General features: G+C 43.8%; 1 protein-coding gene across 2 annotated transcripts in view; it reads right to left on the bottom strand.

Annotated features, from left to right (window-relative positions):
- The window catches only part of STPG1 (sperm tail PG-rich repeat containing 1), a 44,198-nt gene extending 18,829 nt beyond the window's left edge, over window positions 1-25,369 (bottom strand). Inside the window, exons 1-5 of one of the 2 annotated variants that reach the window (XM_036089029.1) lie at window positions 25,284-25,369; window positions 22,683-22,823; window positions 14,946-15,064; window positions 5,365-5,466; window positions 958-1,128 (exon numbers count right to left, since the gene is read on the bottom strand). In XM_036089029.1, the coding sequence (XP_035944922.1) occupies window positions 958-1,128; window positions 5,365-5,466; window positions 14,946-15,064; window positions 22,683-22,755 (465 nt within the window). In that variant the 5' untranslated portion in view covers window positions 22,756-22,823; window positions 25,284-25,369. The remainder of the gene's footprint in view (window positions 1-957; window positions 1,129-5,364; window positions 5,467-14,945; window positions 15,065-22,682; window positions 22,824-25,283) is intronic. The other variant, XM_036089032.1, reaches the window with a different exon arrangement.

Here is a 25,369-nt window from a genome sequence, read left to right as displayed (position 1 = left end):
TTTCTATTGGACAGTGCCAGCCTAGCAGGCACATACATCATTTTGAGCACATTATAATTGATTGCATCAATCACGGAAGATCGGCAGGGTTTTTGTAGTCAGAAAAATAAATATTATTTATAAGTATTATAAAAGAAAAAGGAAATTAAAAATGAAGTACTCTAAGACCAAAATATCTTGCAATATGTCATAATCCTATTAATACCTTATATACAATTCATTTCTTACGTATTTTAGAGTGTTTCCACATGTGCTGTCTCGTTTGGCTCTTATAATAACCCTGTAGGGTGAGTCCTTGTCCTCCAGGGGCTGGGCTAAGCACTCAGCTCAGATGACCTAATTTAACATTTGCGTTAACACTATGACGTGGACACATTTCTCCATTTTGCAGATCAATAACCTGAGTCCTGAAAGCTGAAGGGACATGCCCAGAGCCACACAGTTAGAAAGTGGCAGAGTCGACATTTGAACCTGACTTCATCTCTTAACCATTAATCATACCGTCCTGCCTCCATGACTACAAAGTGATTGCAATTGGCGGAGCATTACTGTGAAAAACCCGGTTTCTGATATGGAAATGTGGAAGCTTATTTTCCCTATTAAAACCTAAGAAGTAAATGGAAAGCGACTGCAGATAATGTGGGAAATAAGAATTGTTACAGATGAGAATACTGTCCCAGAAAGGTTCTGTGGTAGGAGTGATTATAGTATTTTCCAGGGCGGGGTCTTCCCACTGCTTCCCACTGACCTCTGTGCTGCTCTCATTTTTGTCCAGGTTGTGCAAATTCTCCATAAAGCCTTGCACGCAGCCTCCTCTACCTGCTGGGCAGTCAACAAACGCTAACTGGTTTATCAATTGCCTTAGAATGTTATTTCCCCAAAGCGTCCCCCGCCTTCATTCATTTTAGGAAAGCATTCATTCAGTATGTATTTAACAAGCGCACGCAACGTTCTTACATTGTACTGGTTTGGTGCAGGAGTTTCAAATTTGAGGACTTTTGCAAAGCTTGGCAACTGGAACATGCTCGAACAGGAATTACTGAAGTCTTTCTTCGAGACAAAACGTGATGGGATAGTGTATGCGTTAGCCGCAGGGTATTTAGAAATGATGGTGTCCAATCGGGCGCGCTGCAAGGAGAAAGTCAAAGGCATCAGCGCCCTCACATCATCTCTTGGCTCCACAGGACAGATGTCAAAGGAATGGTGCCCAGCGCGAGGTCTGAAAGCATCGTATGAAAGCTGAAACTCCAGCAGGTAACAATGATAAACTGACCTCGGGCTTTGAGGATTTGCTCTTTGAGAACACAAGTTCTGACCTGTTTTAACTTCTATAAACTAACTCAAATTATTCATCTTACATTTGGGACTTGGCAAAAATAATTTTGCCATAAATGCATTGCCACCCAATCCCGTTTCAGGCCACTTACCCTTGACTCATCAGCTGTTGGGTAATTTATATGATGGGAAGCTTTAGACTTTCTTCCTCCAGCCAAGGCTTTCCTTCTGAGTAAAACTTCACATCTTGTTTCTAAGATTAAGTAATCTGAATTGCTTAAATAATAAGTTTGCTTCTAATGTCTTAAAGGCACAAGGGTCGATGGGGCTTGCTGTCCACCCATGCTTCCTACCTTCCACCTAATTGCTGATTTCTTTTTTTTTTTTAGATTATTTATTTGAGAGAGAGAGAAAGAGAGCATGAGCAGGGGGAGGGGGAGAGGGAGAGGGAGAAGCAGGTTCCCTGCTGAGCAGGGAGCCTGACATGGGCTCAATCCCAGGACCCCAAGATCATGACCTGAGCCGAAGGCAGATACTTAACCAACTTAGCCACCCAGGTGCCCCCTAACTGCTGATTGCATAGAACCCTACAATTTTTTTTTCTCTTTCAGTAGGACCAATCCTACTCCTTCCTGGAAGCCGTAATAAACTATTTTCAGTTAAAAAAAAAAAAAACAACAAACAAGCAGAATCAATGTTTGCCAAATGAAAAGGGGCAAAAGCCATAGAAACTAGGTGATAACATCGCTTTACCCTAGGATAGTATGGCAAGTATTGGAGTCTGATAAAACAAACAAACAAAAATTCTCATTATTTTATGATTAAAAGCTTGAGAACATTGTCCTGGGTTTCCTCAGCTGGATAGGGGTCAATAACTACACAAGCACAGAAAGCAGGTGAGACTGTGGGAAGGCATTACCCTCACCCCCACCAACTCCTCACCCTGTGCTTGGTGGTAATGGTTCTCAACATCTAGTCTATGGACCACTGATGGTATATGGGTGGATGTGCTCCCAGCAGCAAACACGTTCTTGTCCAGAGTCTCAGCTGTTCAGAGTCTAACCTGGGTTCAAGTCCCATGTCAGCCTTCTCCTAATTATCAGGATTCATTGATGTTCCCAGAAGTAAGATCACCCCAGCCCTCTACGCTCTTTGCCTTTGCATTATGGGGAATAGTTAACTGAGTGCTTTTCATGGGCTGTTGTGTTTAATCCTCTTGAAAAACCTCGGGAGTGGATATTATGATTATCCCCACTTTACGGATGAAGACACTGGACTTCGTCTGCTAGTTGAGGGGTGGAACCAACATTATTACCAGTCAGCCCCCACTGTGTGATAGAGATTAGATATCCCATTCTAAAGAGGAAAAGTCAAAAGGAGGAAAGTAATACATGTTTTCATTTACCAGAGGAGCCCTGATGAATGACTGTGGGATGTTCTAGTTCAAGGAGAATCACTACCCTCTCTCTCCGCTGCCCAATGGGATCTTTCCTTTTCACTTCCATAGAAGAAGGGTCACCACCCCCGGTGGTCCCATTTGTGGCATGTCTATCCCGACTCACCCAACAGATGAGGCAAGCACGTTTTTCTAAAGCACTATTTCCCGAAGTGTTCCCTGGCATACCAGTTCTATAAGATAAGTTAGTGTTCGTGGTGACAGCAGGGAGAGAGCTCCAGAGTCAAATAAACTTGAGAAGCCTCATAGTGTGTTCCCATGTTGAAGACTCATAATACACACCATCATATTAAGTACCCTGAGAAGTCCTACCATAAACAAACCCAACTTGACTTACCCAGCCTTCCTGAAACTTAACTAGATCATAAAATCTTTTTGGCCTAGAATACCTATGAACATACTTTTGCGGAAAAAATCGTTCTAATTGTTCATTTGAAGCCAAGTTTCATAAAGCATTGTGATAGAATTTGTCTCAGAATATAGCTGAAGTAACACTGACTCACACAACCCTCCCCACCCCTTGACTTTCTTTTAATTGCCAGGCCTGTGGGCTCCAATCTGGCTGCATGCTGGCATTTGTGAACCTCTCTCCAGCACCTACTAATTTTTCCAGAACCACTCCGGTCACCATGCAAATAGAGAAAGGCCATGAAAGTCTCCTCCCACCTGCCTAATTTAACCTTCTGTCAGCCTCATGAATAATCCTGGAGCAAAGATTTAGAATATATTAATGAAGTTCTTTAAATTATTTGGACTTAGTGAGATGACAGGTCCTCTCCAAAGGCTGGGTGTAGGGGTTCCAACAGTCATCAGGAAGTTTTTAGAATTTATTGATCCACAGAGTTTTTTGTTCACCCTCACCTACAATCACACTCCTCCTGGCCACACCAGTGTCAGTCGGGCAGATCTTTCTCTGACGAGGTCTACTTTTCATACCCTCAGAGTCCACAGATCCAGAAATGGAAGAGGTGCCAAATGTGAAAGTCACTAAGGGGGGCGGGGAAGGCATGAAATTCACATTGGCGCAGAAAGGAAGTAGGTAAGATGTGGGGTCTCTTAACAGATTTCCATCAGCCACTGCAGGCTGGTTATAGGAACTTAAATGTCTATAAATTCCCATCCATCAAAGCAGGGAGGGAAAGCCTGCACAACTCCATGTCTGTTTTCTTTTGGGTTTGGTCTGAATTTTTTAAGGACCTGACAGGCCTGATTAGATTCTGTAATACTCGGACCTTCCCCTGAGCCTCTTCTCCAGATGGCCCAGCCTCATCGTTTGGAAAGTTACTGCACACAAAGCCTAGTAGGGAATTGATCGTGCGCTCTCATTCTGTCCCTTCTTTGGGACCAAGCAGGAATGGGCAGTGCCCCTCTACGGCCAAGAATTTCTCAGAGAGAAAACCTAGGAGGTGCGGGAGATCTTGTTTGTGACTCAGGTGGTAACACTCATAATATTTAACGTGTTTACAATACTCTGCAGTTTCAAAGAGCATTTCACTCATTGTGATTTGCCCAGTGCCTCCAGGGAGTCTCCACTTTTATGAGGTAACTGGGACACAGAAGGGTGACGTGCTTGAGGCCACATCGAGAATCCTCTGCTGAGTCAGGCTTAGGTCTTAAGTCTTGTGTCCTGTGCCAAGACTTCGTGAGATGGCACTTCTATTGCCGATTGCTTTCAGGTCCCTTTATTTGCAGGGCTTGGGGCAGAAAACAAGGCAGAGGCATGGTTGTTCTGTGAGCTCACTGGGGGCATGGGTGACTTCCACGTCTCCGCCGACGGGGAGCTAGCTCCAAAGTCAGCTCTGCCAAAGTCAAATTCCAGTAAGTGGCTGCATTCAGCGTGTCTTAAATGGATCCTTTGTGTGGTGTTTTGTTTTGTTTTGAAATCAGTTCCAGTGTCAGGCATTATAATACAATTTTGCAAGAGATTATTATAATTTTTAAAGGGACAGAGGGCATATGAGTTTTGTTGATGCTAGTTTGGGTTTGCTTTCTTTTTCACTTTCCTAATCTTAATCCCAGTTTGACCCTTTTCCCTTGCCATATCTCTTCTTCTTGCCAATTTATAGATACTCAAATTAAGAACAAAAGAAAAAATCCTTGCCCAAGTCTAGTCAGGGACATTGGTACTTCATATAGCTCCTTGATTCTTAGAGCCATCCACAAAGATAAAGACCCACATCTTACAAAGAAGGGAAGTAGGGAGGGGAGGAAGATAACTCCATTTCAGCCTGTTGTCTGCTTTATTTTTGCTCCTAGAAGATTTCTCAATAATTTGAATAACCCAATTAGACCAAGTGGTGTAATACATCCTATTAGGGTAAGAGCTTTTCCCTGGTGCCTAAAAATCTCAGGAAAACATCTGCCTAGTCCACTCCATGATGACAAAATTGATGTGGGTGATCAGGTTCTAAATATCCCTCTAGCCTCTCTTCTCCAATGTGTAGCAGTGGGGGGATAATTACTTAAAGACACAGGCTCTAATTTACCTGCATGACACCTGAGGCAGCAGTTACTCTCCTAATTAGAACCACGGCCTTTGGAGAGAAGGGACCAGCTGTCCAATACATGTTTATGCAACGGACGGAGGAAATGACTGATCCGCTAGTGGCCTTACTCAAGGAAGGATTTCTCACCATAGAGGGAAAAGTGCACGTCCCTTTCGTAGACAACGAGGCACTGTTGAACACTGGAGATTGGTGAATGACGTTGTAGAACCCCGGACCTGGGATGCTATCCTGAAAGGAAGAGAATGGGGTGTCATCGGGGTACATTCATTTCCACCGTGCTTTTCCGCAAACTTTATATCCATTAATGCTCAGCCTCACTGTAATCCTCCAGGCTAGGCATCACCACCACTTCATGGGTGATAGTCTGGCTCCACCATTGCCTAGCCTGCCCGCTCACTGTCTCGGTTACCAAGTGCTGGGGGTTGGAATTCCAGCCTGGGTCTGGGACCCCCAAAGCCCTGGCTCACTCCACCACGTCGTCCTGCATTCCAGAAGAATGCTGTTGTTTTTTTCATGCCATTAGAGAAATGAGCACAAGATGGGATGCTCAGTGTGGCTGATACGCAAGTCAGTGTGTGCTGATTGGGGAAGCCAAGCCCAAGGTAAGGGAATGATGACCGATTTCACGTTAACCACACCCACCTGACTCAGCTTCCTCATCAACCTTTCAGAAGAGAAATCAGGGTTTCTGTTTATAAAGCAAAATGAAACAAAAACAGCCTTCATGCCAAACAAAACCATGTCTAATTCTTCTCAAACAAAAAGAGGCAGGCTCGTGAGGCTCAAATGCTAAATGATGCAGGTATGATAGGAATAAACAGCAGCTTGATTTCGAAGCTCATTTCTGCTTTTGCAGTTAATTGAGCTTTCATCTCATTTCCCATGCTAGTTACCAAGGGGAGGTATATGTTGACAGAAGTTGGCCAAGCAAGTGGCATGAAATGACAAGGATGCTCCACTCTTGAGAGTTTACTGGGTGCCAGCTTGATGCCATGAGCTTTTCAAAGGTTTCTTCACTTAGTCCTCCGACGAGGAAGGGGTTACTGTCCCCATTTTACAGATGGAGACACTGAGGCCAGTGGAGATGAATTTTCCCAATATCCCACTGCCACAAGTACCTGGATCCAGTGCTAAGGACATGATGAACACAAACTCTCTGCAGTGGGGGTGTTATCAAGTCTCTCCAACCTCTGCCCCTGAGGCTCATCCTGCCTCCACCATCCCTACTACCTTCCTCAGGGCAGAAAGAAAGCCTAAGGTGCCACCAGGGCCTTCCAGGACTTTCCAGTCTGGCCTGAGCAGTGTCTGATTATGGTTTAATATAGGGGATAGAGCCATCAGTGAGATTAACAGGTTCCTCCGTGCTGAATTTTAAATGCAGTGGATCCTTTGAGCATTGCTCAAAGCAGGTGGGTCCAGGGCACTAATTCCCACTTTGTAGGCGATGATGATCTCAGGTGCACAGAGTGGGGGCTGATCACCAGGGAGAATGGGGCAGACCATGAGATGGGCGGCAGAACCAGGTGCACCAGCGCCCTAGGCCAAGTTCAGAAGACATCGGCATGTGGGAGCAGATTCAAGGAGCTGCAGGGAAACCCAGAAGAGATTCTTCTAGGGGGCTATTTGTGGGGCTAGCATTTATTTATGGAGTGGCCGCTCACTGTGTGCCAGGCACTGTTCTGAGTATTTTACATGCAGCAACTCATTTAATCCCCATTTTAATTAATTAATTAATTAATTAATTAATTTTAAAGGACTTTATTTGACAGAAAGAGAGCACAAGCAGGGGGAGCGAGTGGGAGAGGGAGAAGCAGACCTCCTGCTGAGTGCGGAGCTGGATGCGGGGCTCGATCCCAGGACCCAGTGATCATGACCTGAGCCAAAGGCAGACGCCTAACCCACTGAGCCACCCAGGCATCCCTTAATCCCCATTTTATTTTATTTATTTATTTTTAAAGATTTTATTTATTTATTTGAGAGAGAGAGAGCACAAGCTGGGGGAGGAGCAGAGGGAGAAGGAGACTCTCCACTGAGCAAGGAGCCCGATGTGGGGCTCAATCCCAGGACCCTGAGACCATGACCTGAGCTGAAGGCAGACACTTAACCGACTGAGCCACCCAGGCGCCCTTTAATCCCCATTTTAAAGACGGGAAGACAGGGCCAAAAAAGATAAAGCCCAAGGTCCCATGGCTAGTAACTGTCAGGGCCAGAATTTGAACCCAGGTGGTCTTAGTACAAAGCCTACTCTTTTTTTTTTTTAATTGAGATATAATTGACACATAACATTATATTAGTGTTGTGTGTACTGCATGATTCGGTATTTGTACACGCTGGAAAGTGATCACCGCAGTAAATCCAGTTAACACCTGTCACCATACACAGTTGTAGCATTTTTGCCTTCTGAAGAGAACTTTTAAGATCTACTCTCTTAGCAACTCCCAAAATGCAATCCAGTATCACTAACTGTGGTCGCCATGCTGTGTGTCACATCCCCCTGACTTATTTGATAACTAGAAGTTTCTGCCTTCTGATTCCCTTCACCCATTTTTCCCACCCCCACCAAACATACAGAGTCTACTCTTACCCATTAAACCAAACTGATTTTCAAATGAGAATGTGTAGGATAAAAGAAAAAAATCCCACAGAGTTTTGAATCAGGAAATTTTCGTCTCAATGCTGCGACTAGCTAAGTGACCTGGAGCAAGTCACATCGCTGGGCCTCAGTTTCCTCATTTGTAAATGAGAGACATCGGACTCAATGCCTTTGGGTGCCTCTTAGCTTCGCAAGAGCCCCTAAATCAAGGAAGAGCTGAAGCAGGACACGTCAGCATGACTCTTCCAGGTTTAAACAGTGAACAAGGAAGACGCGCACCTCTGGCTTCTAGTCCCCCCCCACACTCTACACGGCCATCAGCTCACACACATTTTCCAGACACCTGCATGTGTCTGAGGAGCTAGAGTTGCCCGATAAAATACAAGGCGTGCAAGGCTGCTCCCTCCCAGCCTGCCCAGGTAAATTTGAATTTCAGATAAACCTTGAAAAGCTATTTTAGTGTAAGTATGTCCCATGCAATATTTGGGACATACTTATACTAAAATAGTTGTTTGTCATTTATCTGAAATTCTAAATTAACTAGAAGTCCTGTGTTCTTATTTGCTAAATCCAGCAACCCCACTGGACCTTGATCACGTTTTAATTCTGCTGTGTTGCAAATTGGTTTGAGTCCAGGCCAAATATGAAGAGGGCTGGCACCTCTTAGCCTGGAGGGAGAGAAGGCTGCCTGCTGAGAAGAGATGTCCAGGCAGCAGTATGTCAGAGCTGGCCCATGGATGGCAGCTTGAGAGGGTGACTGTTAGAATGTCAGAGATTTTGCTAGTGGTAGCTTGAAAGCAAGGTGGGAGTATTTACACCCCAGAAATTGACAAACCCTATAAATCAGAACTTTCCTTTGTGGAGGGGAGAGCTGGTTTACCAGCACACCACTACCTTCACACAACACGCAGGTAGGTTTCTAAGCTCCTCGGAGGGAAACCTCCAACTGCAGAGCCTTCAGGCCTTCTCCTGCGACTGCTAGACGGGCTGGTGAATGGCTGGCTGGGAGGGCAATAAAAATCCAGACCTTTCACCTCTGGATAACAGTTCTGATGACTAACCTTTTGTGACTTGGTGAGTTTAGGCCTCTCAGTGCAGATCCCAGGAAGAAGAACCCAGGTAATTGCAACTGGGGTGAACTTAGCCACCCTTGGTTTCTTGGCCAAGACCACCCCAGAGGGCAAAACCCAAATAAACCAACAAAGCAAAAATGGGTGAGGGGAGGGAGAAGAGGAAAGAACGATTTAACTGAGCTCTACAGCCTGCCTGCCCAGTGCCCAGAGGACGATGTGGATGCCATACTGTTGTCTCCCGGGCCTTCCCCACCGTGTGAGGATTAAATGAATCGATACACAGTGCCAGTGTGTGGCTGCTACTCTTGGCATTGCCCACAAGGGAGCCAAACCTTCCCATGGGGGTTAAAGACCTTGAGACTGGGACTGACCAAGGGAGGACTGGCTGATGTGCTCCCACCCCTCGACCCAGTATGCAGCTGGGTGACATTTGGTTGAAATGCACTTTGAGAGCCCTTTTGAAGGATTAGAATCCCAAACGGCAGCCCCTGCAGGTGCCAAGGGTGGGACAAAGGTCTACGTTCACTTGATCCTGGTATAGGTTAGACAGGTAATGAGGAGGAGGCAACAGGGAGCAGGGCATGTATCTCCTCCCCCCAGGTATGTCCATAGGTTATAGGAAGCTTGGAGTCCACCGGCTTGGAGCCAGGTACATAGCCTGACTTTTCTAGTCCTGATTTCAGAAATTCTGTCCAATTAATACTCTCAAATCAATGGTTTGTCAAACTGTTTCTTGGCTTGGGAAATGTAGTCTCATTTGGATCATTGGCTAAAGACCCCACTAGAGCTGCCTTTTGACTCTTCAAAGATATTCCACCTTGCTTTGGTTTCTTTTGGGGGCTGGTGAGCTGGCATTTCTCAGGAGTGCACAAGATGAATGACAACTGGGGGTCTGCTGAAGGGCTTAGACGTATCTAACAGAAGGAGGACATGTCTGAGATGGAAGCAGAGGCTTGTGCTGTGGTTAATCCACCGGTAAAACCACATAGGGACTTAGGGCTCTTGAGGGAACAACTTCTTCTTACAAATGCCTCTAGTCTAAAGGTCTCAGGACAATGTGTCCATCGACCCTGTTGACTTCATTGAAGTCAGAAAGCTTTTACTCAGGTTGACGTGGCCAAAGTGATGAGGACTACACGGTGGGAGACCTGGCATCTGCCCCCAGGGCACGTCCCCTCCCCAGACCTCAGGCCCCTCATCTGTGAACGTGCAGGGAGGCGCATGGGGGCGTCAAGATCTGTGGTGTTCAGACCACATTCCTGTTGTCCACCAGGGAGCCCGGGAAAGGGGGCTGGAGTTGGCAGCAGCTTCGAGCAGTCTTTACCTGGCCCACCAGTGGTCTTCAGCATGAGACACTGTCACAGAAAGGGCCCTTCTGCGGAGCCCGGGGCTTCCAGGTCGCTGAGGCCCTTCTGGTTCAAACTGTCTCTGACTCTGAGATGTGCCCCTTATAAGACGCCCTTCCCCTTCTTGCCTTCTCTCCCTCCCTGCCTCACCCCACATCTATTTCTGTCTGGCATCAAAGTTTCCGCACGTCTGGTCACGGCTGAAAAGGGAGAGAGGCAGCGAGCATACTCCACATGAGAAAACACCACTGTTTTGTTCAGGATGGGGGAGGATGTCAGCAATGAAAGGTCCCTGGGAGCCCGAAGGGAGCAAGCAGGAAAACGGGATGAGGTCTCTTGAAGAGATTGTTTCTTCGTTGCTCAGATAAGTTTGGGGGAGCCAGGGCAGCGGGACACTGGCCACCTGACAGATGAAAACGGGCACCAGCTGTTTGCCCACAGCTGGCCCAGAGGGCTGGGCTGGAAACACAGACAAGAGAAGTCAAACCCGCATTTTTGAAGCATTGGTTACTGTGGGTATTGTCCCCGAGAGCACACCTGCTTCTCTTTTTCAGAGCCCTCCTCTTGCTCAAATCTGATGTCAGCTTATTAGCAGCCCCTTGAAGTCCCCTGAGTGGCATATCGGCAAGAACTCAACTCAACAAACATACACAGAAGGCCACGGCGGACCAGAGCCCAGGCTAAGGTGCGAGGATGAAGCACGACCTGTTAGCAGCTCACGTGTTCCAGGAATGGGATGGAGGGTCCCGACGTGCACACCCACTACCATCAGGCCCAGCAGAAGGCGGCCGAGGGCACGAGAGTGGCTGTCAGAGCACAGAGGAGGGTGTCCCTGCTTCCGTCCCCAGGAGACGCGGGGAACAGTGTCTGGAACCAGGAGCTGCCGCCTGCGGCGGGCAGGCTCTGCCCGACCCTGGCTGTGCAAGTCCCTCAACCCTCTTTGTGTCTCTGGGTCATGATGTGAAAAGCGGAGATAATGATGAGACTCAGCTCACAGGGTTATTACGGGGATTAAATGAGTTAATAAATGCAAAAGTCTTCGAGGGGTGCCTGGCATGCTGTCAATGCCAGCCAAGTGTTTATTTCCAGGAACAGGGACTGCAGACTCCTTAGGAAGGCGTGCTGGTGACCCACAGGGCGAAGTCAGGCTTCCGGAGCAGAGAGGTCAGGCAGAGCCTATTGTGGGTCAAACACGCAGCTGAGTGCACACTTGGGCTAATTATCCCCTTGAACATGGTGGCCCCTGCAAACTGAACTTCCTTTCACTTAAATCTCCTTGACGTGTAAAATATCCCTGGTTCAGTGCCTTGTCAAGTTAGTGAGTGAAACAGTATTAATTTTATTTCATCACAAATTAAACATGGGCCTGCTTACCATTTGGAAAGGTGGATTTACTCTCAAGCTACATATAAAATTAACATGTATTTTTAAGCTGTGCCCATCTAGAGAATGCAGTGCCCTATGCTACCAGCATTCATTCATTTGAGCCTGGAAGGGATAAGTCAGGTTTAGAATCATGGAACGGTAATCCCCGGCAAGGGCCTAACTATTATAACATCCTTGCTCTTAAAATGATGCGAAGACGTTATTAGTGTTACATGGCTTGGAAAGCAGTGACCGCCATCCAGAGAGGAATTGAAACAGGGCGGTGGAGGAAGAAAATGTCCATCGGGCTCCTGGGCTCTGTTCTGTCCCAGATGAGGCATGTCTCTTCATGCACACGGAGTCACCAGCACATCAGACTTCATTTCTAGCAGCGCAAACTGCCAGTCAAGATGCCGAGCTCTGTGAAGGATTCTTTGTACCCAGGACTCAGGGTTGTATGGGGCACGTGAGCCGGGCAGTGTTTCCCCACAAGGTTAGACCAATAAGGTAAGTGCACATTTTCCAAGACACCGATTCTCTGTGTTAAAGATGTTAAATGGGGGGCGCCTGGGTGGCTCAGTCGTTGGGCGTCTGCCTTCGGCTCAGGTCATGATCCCAGGGTCCTGGGATCGAGCCCCGCATCGGGCTCCCCTGCTCCACGGGAAGCCTGCTTCTCCCTCTCCCACTCCCCCTGCTTGTGTTCCCTCTCTCGCTGTGTCTGTCTCTGTCAAATAAATAAATAAAATCTTAAAAAAAAAATTAAAAAAAAAAAAAAAAAGATGTTAAATGGGTCACAGAACTAATATGAGGATACAACCAAATTATGAGCTCAGGCACAGGGTGTGGACGATTAATGTTCTAAGAAGGGTGGTGAAACACCAGAGTTTTAAAATCTGTTTTTAATTTGTATTGCCTCCCTCACTAAATTATTGGGTGATGTTAAACAACATCTTTAACTTCTCAATGTCCGCTTCCCTCAAGAAAAATGAGAATAATGAGCATGGGACGAGAACATTTTTTTTCTCCTTTTATAGCTTCAAGAACCTAAACAAATTATATAGCTCAAATCTTCCTTATGTTTCAGATGAGGAAACTGAAGCTCAGAAAAGCCAAGTGATGGGGCGCCTGCGTGGCTCAGTCGTTAAGCGTCAGCCTTCGGCTCAGGTCATGATCCCAGGGTCCTGGGATCGAGCCCCACATCGGGCTCCCTGCTCGGCGGAAAGCCTGCTTCTCCCTCTCCCACTCCCCCTGCTTGTGTTCCCTCTCTCGCTCTGTCTCTCTCTGTCAAATAAATAAATAAAATCTTAAAAAAAAAAAAAAGAAAAGCCAAGTGACCCGTCTAAAGGCACAGACCTCTTTAAGGGGGCAGAACGCAGGGAACCTGATTTACGGATCCCATGCTCTTGCCACAAAATTATTTACATACTTATTTACAGAAGGCTTTCAAGTACTTAAAGTTTCCACATTGTCAAACCAACGTGGCTCCATTTGGAAAGTGCGAATCGAATTTCTGAACGATTTTTTTCTATATTTGATGGCTGCCCGTAGCTTTGCCGGCTGCCACCTTGGTTCCCTCAGCAGAAACTTTTCTGAAGAGCAGTAGTAGCTGGAAAGCTACCTCGAAACACCGGCCCATTCTGTTTCTGGATTTGAGTCTTCAGAACTAGATCATGTAGGATGGTGCCTATGCTCATTGCTTGCCATCTTTCCCTCTCTTGAGCTTGGGCTGTTTTGCTAAGGTCTATTCAGAAACATACGTGCTGACTTTCATAAATGAAATGTGTGGCTTCACAGGCCACAAAAGGGGGTGTGGTAGTGTGTGGAAAGAACACGAGGCTTTGGAGTGAGCTAGACCTGGGTTTGAGGTCTAATTCTTTGCATGTTGATTCAGCAAATATTTATGTAGGGCCTCTTATGTACCAAGCCCTGTGCTGCATGACCTTGGGTGGGTCATTTAACTTTCCTAAGCCTCCATTTCCTCTCCTATTAAATTAAGATAATAAACCCTTCCTTTCAGCATTGTTCTGAGGATTAGAGATATGGTCTAAAAATGACTGCACACACAGAAGGCATCAGTAAATGGTGGCTGCTATTATTTTTATTGGAATTGCCAGTGTTCCAGAGATGGAAAATGTATTATCACTGGCTTGACAAATGAGACACCAAACAGAAGAGACAGACAGACAGACAGAGGGACAGTTAAAACACACAGAAACTAGAGGGAGAAGAGAGAAAACTCCTGAGCAAATACCTTATTTATCATTTTTGGGAAAAACTGTCAAGTAATTAAAAGTGTGTGTGTGCGCGTGTGTGCACGTGGGCATATACACATACTATATTCTTTATTATTTGCTCTCTTAGAATCCTAAAATGTTAGAAGTAAAAGGAACTTAAACATTCTCTCGTTCAGCGTTCTTGTTTACAAAGCAGGAACAGGCCTAGGGGCAAAGGGGCTTGCTGAGCAAGTCCTTCCTGACTCACTTGCCTTCAAAATCTACATCTCCTTCCCGCTCCGCCATCTTGGCAAGGTTATGAGATCAAAAACATTATCAGAATGCAGCAAAAGGTAGCTGAAGATGATGACTCCTTCAAAAAAATGTTATTCTAAAGATCTTGGTTAAATGAATGAAGGAATGAAGAATTTTAAAGATTCTATGGACGTCTGTGAGGTGCTTCAGCCCCCTGCTGGTGAAAGAGGAGAAGGTTAGACCCTTGGGCCTTTAGCCAATGAAATCCCAAGCTGCCTGAGGACCAGGAGCCAAGCAGAATTTTCCAGATCAAAGAGGAAAAGGGACATAGAAATATGTGGGGAAGAGGGTGAGGATGGAGGAAAAACAGGAACAGTAATAATACACTGTTAAAGGAAGTTTTTAAAAAGAGGGGGGCCTTCATCACAAAGGTAATTTTAAATTTATTTGACTCTTTTATTTTTACTAGTATGTTATTTGAAGAAAACCTCGTTATTTCCTCTCCTGTCAGAAGGAGTGAAGCTGGAGGAGAGGGGAGAGAAAAGAATTTTTACCTTTTACTTCATACACCTGCAATTTTTGAATTTTATATTTTTCTAAGAAATTTCAAAATACATTTCTTCTTAAAACTTTTTTGGGGGTTCAGTGTGGCACCGGAAGTCCAGACACTGTTGTTCTCCCTGAATCTAATACCTCCCCAACTCATTCTTATAATTCAGAGCACGGGATTCGAGAGGAGGCTGTGGCTCCTTGGGTGACACTGCCCTCTACTGGTCATAGGGGCAACTGCACCAGCCCAACTGGTGCGCCTGTCCCCCGAGGCTCAAACCCAGACTAAGAGTCTCTAAGATGATGTCATTACCTTTTTATAATAAAATCTCTTCGCTTGACTATTGAATCCCTTTTTCTCTGATTCCGGAATTGTTGAGGTCTGGCTTTTAAAAGGGATGGAGGATTGTGTTGGATATGCAGCAGTAAAACCTACACAACAAAAACAAAATAAAAATTAGCCCAGAGAACTGACAAATGTAGCAAACAAAGAGCACTTTAAAGTTTTATTTTGTTATTTTTTCAAGACTTTATTTTTAACTAATCGCCACACACAACCCGGGGCTTGAACTCACAACCCCAAGATCAAGAGTCTCATGCTCCACCAACTGAGCCAGCCAGGCACCCCTTAAAGTTTTTTTTTTTTTAAGATTTTATTTATTTATTTGACAGAGAGTTAGAGCCAGAGAGCACAAGTGGAGGGAAGCCACCTGCAGAAAAGCAACCCTCTTGAGGAAGACAACCAGAAAAATAAGATTTTTAAAAAACCACTCTGGATAATTGAACTTTCATTTCCAACCAAAATGGGACTGGATTTGCCCTCCTAGCTGTGGAAATAGAAGTTAAACATGGACAAAATATATGAAACAATGGTTTTCCGGGCACTGGACATCAAGCAACAAAGGATGGGGATCCGTGAGAAATGGGAAGCAAATGGGTCAGCAGTAAGACGGCCCCCAGCTTACGGCCTGGAGAAGTTTCCAGGCCACAGCCCAGGAAGGAGGAACCCAGGCAGTCCTCTTGAGTTGAGGAATGAATGAATCGGGAAGCCCAGAAAGACCAGTGTTCTCGAGTTCACAAAGCCAAGAACCAGAGAAGAGAGTAACACAGAGAAAGAGTTCTGGAGACCTGCACGGGGTTCCCCTCAAGTAGTTTCCTAAGTATTGATCCGGATACGCACATGACAACACTACCCAAGGTTGGGGAAAAAATCAACCGAAAGAATTAAGTGAACAATAACACCTGAACACAGGTACAGGAATAGCCCCTATTCCCACGAATCAGAATGGAAAGCTTTATAATTCCTAGAACATAGAGTATGCAGAGAGTTTTACCTCACAAATAGAGCAAAATTACCCCTAGACTAAATGCTGCTGCCCGGGTTCCAGCTAATAACACTTAACAGCCAGACTTGAAAAAATGCACCTGTTTCCAAGTAACTTAACTGCAGAAAAAAAAGTACAAGAATTTGCAGGACTACAAAAGGATCCAGCACCCAACAAATAACATGAAAAATATATGGTGTTCAAGTAAGAATTGATAGGCACGCAAAGATGAAAAAATGCAATTCATAATGAGAAGATAAACAATCAATCAAAACCAAAATTTAATTTATAAAAACAGGCAGCAGGTGAGATTCGGCCAAAGGCCGAAGTTTGCCAACTCTTTGCTCTAAAGCAGCCACTAAGAAAACACCGCAAAAAGTTACTCTTTTTTTTTTTAAAGATTTTATTTTTTTAGAGTAATCTCTACACCCAACATGGGGCTCAAACTCACAACCCCGAGATTAAGAGTTGCAGGCTCCACCGACTAAGCAAGCCAGGCGCCAACAAAGGGGATAAAATAGAAATAAAAACAAAAAATAGAAAATAGAAACCAAAAAAAAATACTCAATGCAAAAGATGACAGAAAAAGTAAAAATGGAACAGATGGGACAAATAGCAAACAAACTGCAAGATGGTAAACTTAAACCTACACACCAATATTCACATTAAATTTCAAAAAAAAATCCCAATCAAAAGACAGATGGTCAAAAGGGATAAGAAAGAAAGACCTAACTATATGCTGCCTACAAGAAATATACTTTAGGGGCGTCTGGGTGGCTCAGTTGGTTAAGGGTCTGACTCTTGATTTTGGCTCAGGTCATGATCTCAGGGTCCTGGGGTCAAGCCCAGCATCAGGCTCCGCACTCAGTGCAGAGTCTGCTTGTCCCTCCCCCTCTGCTCCTTCCCCCGCTCGCACGCTCTCTCTCTCTCTAAAATAAATAAAATCTTGGGTGCCTGGGTGGCTTAGTCATTAAGCCTTTGGCTCAGGTCATGATCCCAGGGTCCTGGGATCAAGTCCCACATCAGGCTCCCTGCTCAGCCGGAAGCCTGCTTCTCCCTCTCCCACTCCCCCCTGCTTGTGTTCCTGCTCTCACTATCTCTGTCTCTGTCAAATTAATAAATAAAATCTTAAAAAAATAAAATAAATAAAATCTTAAAATATATATATATGTATATACTTTAAATAAAATCCCAGAAATAGGTTAAAAATAAAAGAATGGGAAAAGATACACTATGTTAACACTAATCAGAAGAAAGCTAGATATTAATATCAGGCAAAGCAGATTTCAGAGTAAAAAATATTACCTGCAATAAAGAGGGTCATTTCATAATCAGATAGGGGTCAATTCTTCAAGAGAATATAACAAGCCTAAAAGCTGATACACCCAATAACAAGAAATACAAAATACATGAAGTAAAAACTGACAGTACTACAAGAAGAAATAGAATACTCCACAATTATAGTCAGATTTAAAAGTTCCTCCCTCAATAATTTAAATAAGTAGATAGAAGATCAGTAAAGATACAAAAGACTTGAGGGCGCCTGGCTAGCTCAGTCAGCAGAGCATGCAACTCTTGACCTTGGGGCTGTGAGTTTGAGCCCCGAGTTGGGTGTAGAGATTACTTAAAATTTAAAAAAAGATATATGACTTGAACAATACTGTTACCTAACTTGACCTAACTGACATTTATAGAACACTCTACCTATCAATTTTTTATAATCTATCCCAGAAGACTGAAGAGGATAAGACATTTCCCAGTCCATTCCAGGAGGCCAGCATCACCCTAATACCAAAATGAGACAGAATCACGGTGGACGTGGGAGGAACCACTACAGATCAATAACCCTCATAAACACACATGCAGAAATTCTTAGAAAAATTTTAGTAAATTAAATCTAACAATATATAAAAAAATAATACATCATGACCAAGTGGAGTTTATCTCAGTAATGCAAAGATAGGTTAACGTTTGAAAGTCAATGTCATTCACTATATTGATCAACTGAAAAAGAGAAACCATATGATCATCTCAGTAGATGCAGAATGGAATCATGTAGCATGTATTCTTTTTTGTCTGGTTTCTTTCATTCAGCATAATTATTTTGAGGTTCATCCATGTTGTTGAAGTACCAATGCTTCATTGATTTTATTGCTGAGTAGTATTTCATTGTATAGAAATGTGACAATCATTAATCCACTGCTGATGGAAATTTGAGTTGTTGCCAGTTTGGGGATATTACAAATAAAAGCTGTTATTTACATTCCAATACAAGTCTTCTGAGTGGACATACATTTGCATTTCTCTTGGGGTAAATACTCAGGAGTGGGATGGCTGGATCAAATGTTTAACTTTTTTGTTTTTTTTTAAGATTTTATTTATTTGAGAGAGAGAGAGCGTGCACAAGCAAGGGGAGCAGCAGAGGGAGAAGCAGGCTCCCCAGTGAGTAGGAAGCCCGACGCAGGACTTGGGACCTGAGCCAAAGGCAGACGCTTAACCGACTGAGCCACCCAGGTGCCCTCAAATGTTTAACTTTTAAAGAAACTACTAAACTCTTTCCCGAAGTTGTGCCTTCATACGTCTCCACTATTAGTGTATGAGAGTTACTATTCCTTCTCATCCTCATCAACAATGGCAGGCTTCTTCATTTCAGCCATCCCGTGGGCTGTGTAGTAGTATCCCATTGTGGTTTCCATTTGTAATTTCCTAATGACTAATGATGCTGAGCATCTCTTCATATGCTATTTCCCATCTGCATATCTTTTTTTGGTGAAGTATCTGTTGAGTAGATACAGAAAGCATTTCATAAAATCTAATGTCTTTTTAGGATAAAAAAAAAAAACCTAGCCAACTAGGAATAGAAGCAAATTTCCTTAATCTATCCTAAAAGCTATCTATGCTAAAAAGCCTATAGCAAACACAATACTGAATAGTGAAACATTAAAAGCTTTCTCCTGAGATAGATAAACCAGGAGACTGTTGTCGCTCTTCTTCTCAATACTGTCCCAAAGGACTCCAACCAGTACAAGAGTCAAGAAAAATAAATAAAAATGTATGGATCAGAAAGGAAGAAATAAAGCTGTCATTATCTACAGATGACAAGATTATACATGGAAAAATTTGAGGAGAATCTATCAACAACCTATGAGGGGTAATCACTGAATTTAGTAAGGTCACTAGAATCAAGGTCAATATACAAAAGTCAATTTGTTTTATTTCTATATTAGGATACAATTAGAAAAGGAAATTAAAATATTACCATTTATAACAGCATAAAAATCAAATGCCCAGACAGACATAAAGAAGATACACATGATCTTTACATAGAGATCTGTAAAACATTTTTGAGAAAAATTAAGATTTAAATAAAAGAAATGCACATGGATGGGAGAACTCAATATTGTAGAGATGTAAATTATCCCTAAATTGATTGCTAGAATCAATGCAATCCAAGCCAAAATGACAGTAAGGATTTTTATCTTTAGGACATTAATGAGTTGATTCTAAAATTTATATGGAAATGCAATGGGGCCAAGAATCATCAAGATAAGGTACAAAGCTGAAAGATTTATGCTACTAGATTCAAGGCTTGTTATAAAGTTACAGTAATTAGGGGCGCCTGGGTGCCTCAGTTGGTTAAGCAACTGCCTTCGGCTCAGGTCATGATCCTGGAGTCCCGGGATCAAGTCCCACATCGGTGTCCCTGCTCAGCAGGGAGTCTGCTTCTCCCTCTGACCCTCCCCCCTCTCATGCTCTCTCTCTCTCGTTCTCTCTCTCAAATAAATAAATAAAATATTAAAAAAAATAAAGTTATAGTAATTAAGACAGTGTAGTATTTGAAAAAAAAAAAAGTGAAGTATTTGAGCTGAATAAAGAATCCAGAAGTAGCCTTGCATATACATGGACACTTGATTTATGACAAAGGCAGATCTGCAGAGTAGTAGAAAAAGAATGGCCTTTCAATAAATGGTGCTGGGTCACTTGGATACAGATCCTGAAAACACCAAATTTGCACATCCACCTTGTTCCATACACAGAAACAATTCCAACCAGATTGTAGGTCTAGACATGAAAGGTAAAATAATGCAGTTTCTAGAAGAAATTATTTGGGGCTAGGCAAAGATTTCTCAAATAGGACAGACATACACTAAAAAGGAAAGGATGGATAAATTGGGCTATATTAAAATTAATACCTTCTGTTGCTTAGCACACCATTAAGAATGGAAAGGAAAGTCACAGACTGAAAGAAAGTATTTACTCTCCCTGTAGCTGACAAATTGACTCATTTCTAGAATGGTTTAAAGAACTCTTGGGGCGCCTGGGTGGCTCAGTCATTAAGCGTCTGCCTTCGGCTCAGGTCATGGTCCCGGGGTCCTGGGATCAAGCCCCTCATCGGGCTCCCTGCTCAGCAGGAAGCCTGCTTCTCCCTCTCCCACTCCCCCTGCTTGTGTTCCCTCTCTCGCTGTCTCTCTCTCTGTCAAATAAATAAAATCTTTAAAAAAAAAATAAGAAAAATCCAATAAAATTAAGGGCAAAAAACTTGAACAATCACTCCTCCAAAGAGAATATTCTAAAGGTCAACCAACATATGAAAAATTGCTCAATCTCACTGATCAAAGAGCAATGCAAATTAAAACCATTATGTGCAAAAGATACCAGTGATGATGTGGGACAACTGGAATTCTCATACGTTGCTTGTAAAGAAGTAAAATTGGCAAAAGTACTTTGGAAAAATGGCGGTATCCACCAAGCTGATCATAAACACATCCTAGGACCCATCGATTCTACTCTGAGGTATTGATGACATACATACATTACATGTATGTCCCCAAAACATGTACGAGCCTAGTTAGAAGAACTTTTATTCATAGTGGCCCCAAACTGGAAACAACCCAAATGTCCTTCAGTAGTAGAATGGATAAATAAATGGCGCTGTATTCAAACAGAGAAAAACTTAATAGCAACAAAAACGAACTATTAACTGATATATGAAACATGAAGTTAAATCTCTCAAACGTGAATGAAAAAAGGCTGAGAGAAAAAACTTCATATTGTATGATTCCAATTTATCTAAAGTTCAAAAACAGAGTAGGGGCTCCTGCGTGGCTCAGTGGGTTAAGCATCTGGCTTTTGATTTAGGCTCAGATCATGATCTCAGGGTCATGAGATCAAGCTCACCCCCACCCCCACGGGCTCTAAGCTCAATGGGGAATGGGCTTGGGATTCTCTCTCCCTCTGCCCCTCCCTCCCCACCGTGTAGGTGCGCTCTGTCTCTGTCTCTCTAAAATAAATAAATAAATCTTTTTTTAAAAAAGTTCAACAGGCTAAAGTAATTAATGATATTAGAAGTCAGGATAGCTGTAGTATTTACTTTCACCGAGAAGGGGTAGTGACAAGACAGGGCTTTTGGGATACTGCTGCGATTCTATTTTCTTGGTCTGAGAGAGTGATTCTATCGGTTGTATTTTCATTGTGAATATTGATTAAGCTGTATAAGTATGATTTGTGTACTTTTTCTGAATGCTTCAATTTTTAAAAGTATTAAAGAAAAAGAGCACAAAATCGAAGGATGGGAGGAAGAAAGAAAGGTCTGGCTCTGGGTTGGAGAGTAGCAGGGACTCTAGAAGTGCACCAGAGAGGGGGAAATACCCCAAAAGAAAGAAAAAGTGGTGGAGTAAGGATCTTGGAATGAGGTTTCCAGCCCCAGCAAGGATTCCGAAACCCCAGGTGTGGTCCAGAATTAGCACATACCAACAAAACCAAAGGGAGCCTGTGGGCTGGGACAGTGGAGCTCTCCCCCGTGTGGATGGATGAGCAATGACCCTAGTGCTCCTTCCCCTCCCCCACGCAGCCATCACACCACCTTTTTCTACTGAGAAAGATCCAAAACTTGAAACAAGGAGGACATAGGATTTGTACCCATAATGGGTGGAGTTCAACTTGCCACCAACCCAGCAGCGTGGGGGGCTTGCATTAATTTTAGGAATCGAGAAAGTAAGATCTCTTTACACATCTAAGTGTGAGGACTGAGATTTTTACCAGATACCTAGAAATAACAAGTGTGGGGAATAGACTTCCTCCTACTTCCCTCCTCATCCTTTCTTTTCACAGTTTCTTCCCAGTCATCACCCAAGAAGCAGTGAGGAGCCACCAAAGCAATCTATCTGGTATGTCTTAAGGATGGCCTTGTGGGTATGATGCAGAATTTACAATATTCCTCTAAAATGTGTTCTTATGTGCCAAAAAGGACATATGTCAAGAGTTCTCAGGACGCCTGGGTGGCTCAATCAGTTAAAGCGTCTGCCTTCGGCTCAGGTCATGATCTCAGGGTCCTGGGATGGAGCCCCAAGTCCTGCTTCCTGCTCAGCGGGGAGCCTGCTTCTCCCTCTCTCTCTGCCCCTCCCCCCCACTCATGTTCTTTCTCTCTCTCAAATAAATAAGTAAAATCTTAAAAAAAAAAAAAAAAAGAGTTCTCGGGGCGCCTGGGTGGCTCAGTCGTTAAGCGTCTGCCTTCGGCTCAGGTCATGATCCCAGGGTCCTGGGATCGAGCCCCGCATCGGGCTCCCTGCTCCAAAGGAAGCCTGCTTCTCCCTCTCCCACTCCCCCTGCTTGTGTTCCCTCTCTCGCTGTGTCTCTCTTTTCAAATAAATAAATAAAATCTTTAAAAAAAAAAAAAAAGAGTTCTCTCCTCCCCTCAAAGATATCTGTTAATAAATTCACAAGACCTTTCTGTAATTTGTTGGCATGGCTGGAATATTTTTTGTCAGGGTGTTGGTCTTTGTGTGTCGAGTTGTCCATCTTAGCAAAGTTCTGTGATATGTTCCATTTGTTTGATGAAAAACTCTATTACATGTTCTTCTAAGTACCTGGAACAGCAAAATACAGCATTTGTAGGGATCATTTCACATTCTCGTTAACTATGTTGATTGGGGTCTGTTCCATCTGCAGAACAGACTGAGCAATCGTCTGGGTAGAGGCGGAGATTTACCTAGTGCTACAACCCTAACTTCCAAGCATATTGCGCTGCCTGTAATAGGAATCCTGTAAGGGTTCATTGTTGATGTTGCTTACAGAGCTACCGAAGGCTTGATTTTTAGAAATGTATCCTTATCAAGATAATTGACATACAATATAATTCATTGGTTCTAAGTGTACAATTTTAAGTTTTGGCGAATGTTTACAATTGTGTCAAATACCGTCACAATTCACACACAAATACACCCATCATCCCAAAGGGTTTCCTCTGTTTCTTCACCTTCAATACCCTCCCAACCGTGGCATCTAGCAACCACTGCTTTGCTTTCTGTCCCAACAGTTGCCTTTTCTAGAACGTCATATATATGTAATCATACAGTATGTACCGTTCTGTGACTGTCTTTTTTTCACACAAAGCTTTTAAGATTCTTCCACATCGATATGTGTAGCGGTAGGTTGTTCCAATTGCTATACATCCTGACCAACACTTGTTTGATAAGTTTTATTCATTTTAGGCATTCTAGTGGTTGAATGGTAGTATCTCACTGTCATGGTCATCACCAGTCAGTCAAATACTTGAGGAGAACCTTCTTCCTATTCCTGAACTTTATCTGTGCAGGTCCCTCCTCTGTGGCGTTCTCCCCCATAGATTCCAACCTCTCTGGGCACATGGGTGGTTCAGTGGTAGAATTCTCGCCTGCCAACCTCTCTGGGCTCCCTGAACTCTGATTTCTATCTCCCCAACCCAGAAAGCTGGGCTTTGTTTGGGTCCCCTCTCCCTGAACGGTGGCCTGGAAACTGCCCCCAGCAGGAAGCTCGGGTAACTGCAGGGCTCGCCTTGTTTTTCCTTTCTGAGGAAACGCCAAACCAAGCTATCTTATGTCTAAAACCAGTTGCTTCATGAGAGTCTGGGTTTTAGTTGTTAACAGCAGGAGCAGGATTCAGTTTCCATAGCAGTTAATCTTTCATGGACAGGGACGCCTGGGTGGCTCAGTTGGTTAAGCCACTGCCTTCGGCTCAGGTCATGATCCTGGAGTCCCTGGATCGAGTCCCGCATCGGGCTCCCTGCTCAGCAGGGAGTCTGCTTCTCCCTCTGACCCTCCCCCTTCTCATGCTCTCTCTCTCTATCTCATCTCTCTCTCAAATAAATAAACAAAATCTTTAAAAAAAAAAAAATCTTTCATGGACAGATGAGTTCTATTTCACCCATCTTTTTTTCCTCAGGCACTCACGCCATTTATTGACAAAGGAAGGACTGAATGAATGATGGCGTGCTCTACCAATCCTTTTCACCTTCAGTGTTTGTTCCTCACTTGACTCTCTCACAGTGGCAATGCTCAAGCTTCTCTGTATAACACTCTATACTGAAATTTTAATATTTACGAGAGTTATTGGCAACACACTCCAAGAGGCTAAGAGATTCAAAGCACCAGAAATCAATAATGCTCACAGCAACATGGCCGCTCTAGTATAAAAATGTCTTTTAGGATCTATAAAAGCAACCACCATTCCCTTACCACCCTACAGTGCTGTGTCGTTGTCTTAGTACTTCTACTAAGTACTTAGTACTTCTACCATCTACTTCCCTAGCTACAATAAAGCTCTTATTTTAAAAACGCACTAATGAGGTGAGCACAGCTTAATGTTCAAACTTGGCGAATCACTGTGTTATATGCCTGAAACTAATGTAACATTGTTTATCAACTACACTCAAACAAAAAGTTTAATTAAAAAATAAATAAATGAGGGCGCCTGGGTGGCTCAGTCGTTGAGCGTCGGCCTTCGGCTCAGGTCATGATCCCAGGGTTCTGGGATCGAGTCCCACATCGGGCTCCTTGCTCAGGGGGAAGCCTGCTTCTCCCTCTCCCACTCTCCCTGCTTGTGTTCCCTCTCTTGCTGTCTCTCTCTCTGTTAAAAAATAAATAAAATCTTAAAAATAAATAAATAAATAATAAATTAAAATGCACTAATATGTTAGAACTACAAGTGATTAGAAAAAATGTAAGCTTCCTATTACAATGGTGATATGGGCACCTTATCAATTTTTTTTAAAGATTTTGTTTATTTATTTGAGAGAGAGAGAATGAGAAAGAGAGCGAGCACATGAGAGGGGGAGAGTCAGAGGGAGAAGCTGACTCCCCGCTGAGCAGGGAGCCTGATGTGGGACTCGATCCCGGGACTCCAGGATCATGATCTGAGTCGAAGGCAGTCACTTAACCAACTGAGCCACCCAGGCGCCCCTTCAATTTTTAGAAAAGATAAGAAATTAAAAAGACTTTCTGAAACAATCCACAACCCTACCACCTAAAGACAACACCACTGATAATGCTTTCCAGTGTTGGTATGCACACCTGTGAAGCCAGGATGAGAGCAGGTGCAGCCCAGGTGTGAACGGAGCACTGCCCAGATGTGCCCTACTGGCGAAGTTCCTTGTGTC

Source organism: Halichoerus grypus, chromosome 5, assembly GCF_964656455.1.
Source record: "Halichoerus grypus chromosome 5, mHalGry1.hap1.1, whole genome shotgun sequence".
Classification (NCBI taxonomy): Eukaryota; Metazoa; Chordata; class Mammalia; order Carnivora; family Phocidae; genus Halichoerus; species Halichoerus grypus.
Note: the sequence above shows the minus strand (reverse complement) of the source record. Positions and strands in the feature narration are given on the sequence as shown.